Genomic DNA, 3,762 nt, shown 5'->3' with positions numbered 1-3,762 from the left:
CCACGCATTTGAACACTCCCACTGCTTTCGCACACACTCAGCATCGGTCGCTATGGGTCTTCCTATTGGTATTCCATAGCTACGACGACCTCACACATTGACACCTACTTTTGGACCCCCTGGGCTTGATCCTCCTCGTGGCAGTCACATGAGTAAACACCGCGTGTGACGCGGTCCCCACGATGCCTGGGCAGCTGCCCTGGGGCAATAAGCTTGTGGCTACTGTTGTTTCCCTTTGTTGTGACACCTGCGGGGGGGGGTCAGAGGAACCCCCCCTGCGGTCGGGCACGAGTTGCACTTTCCCTATCCTCGGGATTGAGCGACTCTACAGCTATTCTAACGGTGCACCTGGTCTGGTCACTGTGAATGCTTGCCGACCGCAGCTGGTTCAATTGACCTCAAGACACCACCAAAGCTTTCGCTCCGTTCCGACGGACGTCTCTCAAACCTCTCTCAAAACGCTTCCTCAAACCTACGCGCTTCCTCGCAACCCAAAGACGGCCTCCAGACGTGCTGGAGCCTGACAATATATGTCTGATATTGTCTTTATTTGTCTTTTTTTAAAATATTATACTATAACGAAACATTTATTTTACTTATAACTCAGACGAGGTATCATGTAATTTCCGAGTCCGACACTTTTCAAACCCCATACCCTCCAAGAACTTCTGCGAACCCCAAACATCTCAGTGAAATTCTTCGAACCCCAAACCCTCCAAAAATGCTTCATTATTGGCGGACTCGGAAAATCCATAATTATCCACACTATAAATGGAGATGAATTGTGTGTAAAAGTCATTTTTCAACACCACCAAGATGGCGGAAGATGACAACTTGCAACTTGAACTAGTCAAGGACGTTCTTGCCAACCAAGAACAACTACCAATTACAATTACAACCTTGGAAATTGAAGATGATGAAGGACCTCAACAAGTTCTCATCTCTGAAGGCTTTGGAGTGCTTGACAAATATTTCAAGGCTCTCAACTTCAAGTACACATTACCAGAAGAGGCAGTGACTCAGTGGTCATATCTGAGTGATTCACAGAAGAAGGTTTTCTTCACTTTGAACAAGGAAGGCAAGCATCAAATGGTTTGCTGGCTCAATGCCACATTTAGCAAAGATGAAATGACCACGCGTGCCAAGCTCAATGCCATCAATACCTTTTGCAACGCGAAGCAACATCAAGAAGGCATGCTATTTGTTCAAGAGAAGCGCGCCAAAGTATACTACTTTGAAGGTACTGGTAAGCGTCTTGGAGCCTTGACAAATGCTGCAAATGAACTCACCAAAATGCAAGTCAACTTGACTCATTTGTTTGAGAACCAACATGCAAAATGCTTGACTCTCAACTGGTTCATGTCGGCCTTGACATTTATCAAGCAACATGACTCTCTGCACTTTGCACAGTCAATGGCTCAACTGAGCCATGAAATCGCTCAAGTTGTTGGACCTGAACAAGATTCAGGTGTTGCTTTGAAAAAGCTTTGCAGTGAAGTTTCTGCAATTGCTCGTGGTATTGAAGAGACCATTGACCCTTACTTGAAGTACATTGAAATGTACCGTGAGTATCATCAACTTCTTGAAGAAATCGACATTGCTTGGAAGAAGTGTGGTTCTCCTTATAAGTCTTCCTAAAGGAGTGATTAAATTGATGTGATTAAATTGATGTGTGAAGTAGTAAAAAATGAATAGCGTGTATATGGGTAAAGATAAGATTGGTCATTGATTTATGATTTGTGATAAAATGTAGTAGATGCAAAAGTCTTACACCAATAGATAATAGTAGTAGTAAGAGTAAAGTATAGTCTGGTGCAAAAATGCAAGAAAAATAAAAATTCTTCTAGATTTGAGATTTGATTTTCCAACAGAATTTGAAATTGGAAAAATATTTTTAGTTTTTAAAGTAAAATGATTTAGTCTTGCATTTTTGCACCAGACTATATCTAACTGTTAAGATGATTCAAAATCGATGGTGTAAGTAGTTTGCATCAGTTTAAAATGAATCAATTAGGTAAATTGTCAGAATCCTAGGGCGAGATGTTTAAAGGGTAATTTGAGTAATGTAAAGGGTTGAAATGAATGAGGATGAAATGACTCATATAATGGGTGAATCACGAAATTTTGAAAAAAAAATATTGCAGTCAGAAAAAATGGAACTGTATAAGATGAAAGGGTGATAATGAGTAATACTAGAGGGGGATATGAGTAAGGGTCTTTAAAGGTCCTTTAGTGTCCGCGAGGTGTTTAAAGGGGAAAATGAAGGATTTAAAGGGCTTGGACTAGTAAGCCGAAAGAGGAGTGTCGTAGTCCAGTAAATCATAAATGTACATTTATGATTTACTGGACTACGACAGCCCACGCCAGGGTCCTACCAGCGACCCGACTGCTCCTTCTGATGGAGACGCGCCTCAGGGCCCCACCACCGCCACTGGAGGTCCTCAGGTTGCCTTGAACAAGATCTTTCACCACATTGCCAACAACACCGTGCCCGAGTCGATTCGACATGCCCTTTGCTCCATCAACTACACTATCCTGGAGAAGGCCAATGGCAAGTTTCGACCCGTGGGCACGGATTCCATCTTCAACAAGGTTGTCAACCGCGCTCTGCTCGAGCAACAGCAGCCCCATATTGCCCACTTGCTACAGGCCAGTCCAGAGTTGGCCGTCGGAGTCAAGGACGGCATTTCAGCAGCGGTTGGCATGGCCTTTGGTGAGCTTCAAGCCTGTGAGTCTACCCCGGGCTGGACCATGCTCTCCCTCGATTTCAAGAGTGCCTTCAACTACACCGACCGAGCACGGCTACACGAGATTGTGGCCGACAAGGTTCCTGGCCTCTTGCGCGCCTTTGAACGACACTATGCTCGACCCACTACCCACTGCATTGTCGACAAGTTCTTCAAGGTGATTGACATTGATGTTGGCCAAGGCATTGTGCAGGGCAACGAGCTATCGCCCTTCTTCTTTGCCCTGTACTCCTGTGAGGTCCTGGGTCTCCTCGACGCCACCACTGACTACCGCTGCAAGGTCATCAAGTACCTCGACGACATTGTACTGATGGGTAATAATAAATTAGGTGTTTGAACCTCAGAGCTGAAAGCAAAGCTGTGCAACCCCGACATCAAAATCACGACGGCACGCAAAACAACACAAGAGAACAAGACATTTTCATCGGCTTCTATCATGCTGAAAAGTACAAGCGCGAAGAATCACGCACAAGGAAACAAAAATCATGAAAAACGACTAAGTATAACCAGAGATACGGCCATTTGAACCACTAGACACATAAAAAGGCAGTCACACATCACAACTACAAGCCATCACAGCACAAACATAAAAAACACCACGGCACGCTCACATACAACAAGAGACAGCGTCGGGTTGAAAAGGCAACCGACCACAGAAAGAAAAGTCATCATACAAAGGACTTTACAAAAATTCAGCAAAAATACCACACAAATACAGTCAAAATCAAAGTAAAATTAAAACAAAAATACAAGTCAAGCCATCAAAAGATCACAACGAGAACCACCTAGGGAGCAACAGGTGCACACAGGGATCCCCACAGAGGGACCCCCGAGACGGTGCCTACCTACGACGAGCGCAGGCAGACACCGCCAAAGTGGCGCTGGATGTGGTCAGCGTTCATCTGATGGACCAGCGCCGCAAAGCGACCCTTCCACCGAGGAACAAAGGCCTCATCCAGCCCCGGCTGGTACACACCACGGGCCTCGGCGCAGCGGGCGAGCTGACCAAGCAGAT

The 3,762-nt window shown here is 45.3% G+C and overlaps 2 protein-coding genes across 2 annotated transcripts; both read left to right on the top strand.

Moving 5' to 3' along the window:
* Positions 1-816: 816 nt before the first annotated feature.
* MONBRDRAFT_10848 (uncharacterized protein) lies at positions 817-1,638 on the top strand (the record flags this gene model as incomplete). The annotated part of the gene is made up of 1 exon (XM_001748635.1): positions 817-1,638. The coding sequence occupies one exon, from the start codon at positions 817-819 to the stop codon at positions 1,636-1,638; it is 822 nt and encodes a 273-aa protein (XP_001748687.1).
* Positions 1,639-2,325: 687 nt separating this feature from the next.
* Positions 2,326-3,084, top strand: MONBRDRAFT_10847 (uncharacterized protein; the record flags this gene model as incomplete). Its single annotated transcript, XM_001748634.1, has 1 exon — positions 2,326-3,084. The coding sequence occupies one exon, from the start codon at positions 2,326-2,328 to the stop codon at positions 3,082-3,084; it is 759 nt and encodes a 252-aa protein (XP_001748686.1).
* Positions 3,085-3,762: the final 678 nt, after the last annotated feature.

This window comes from Monosiga brevicollis, genomic scaffold (assembly GCF_000002865.3).
Source record: "Monosiga brevicollis MX1 MONBRscaffold_24 genomic scaffold, whole genome shotgun sequence".
Classification (NCBI taxonomy): Eukaryota; class Choanoflagellata; order Craspedida; family Salpingoecidae; genus Monosiga; species Monosiga brevicollis.
The sequence above is the reverse complement of the archived record's forward strand: the minus strand, read 5'-3'. Positions and strand labels throughout refer to the sequence as shown.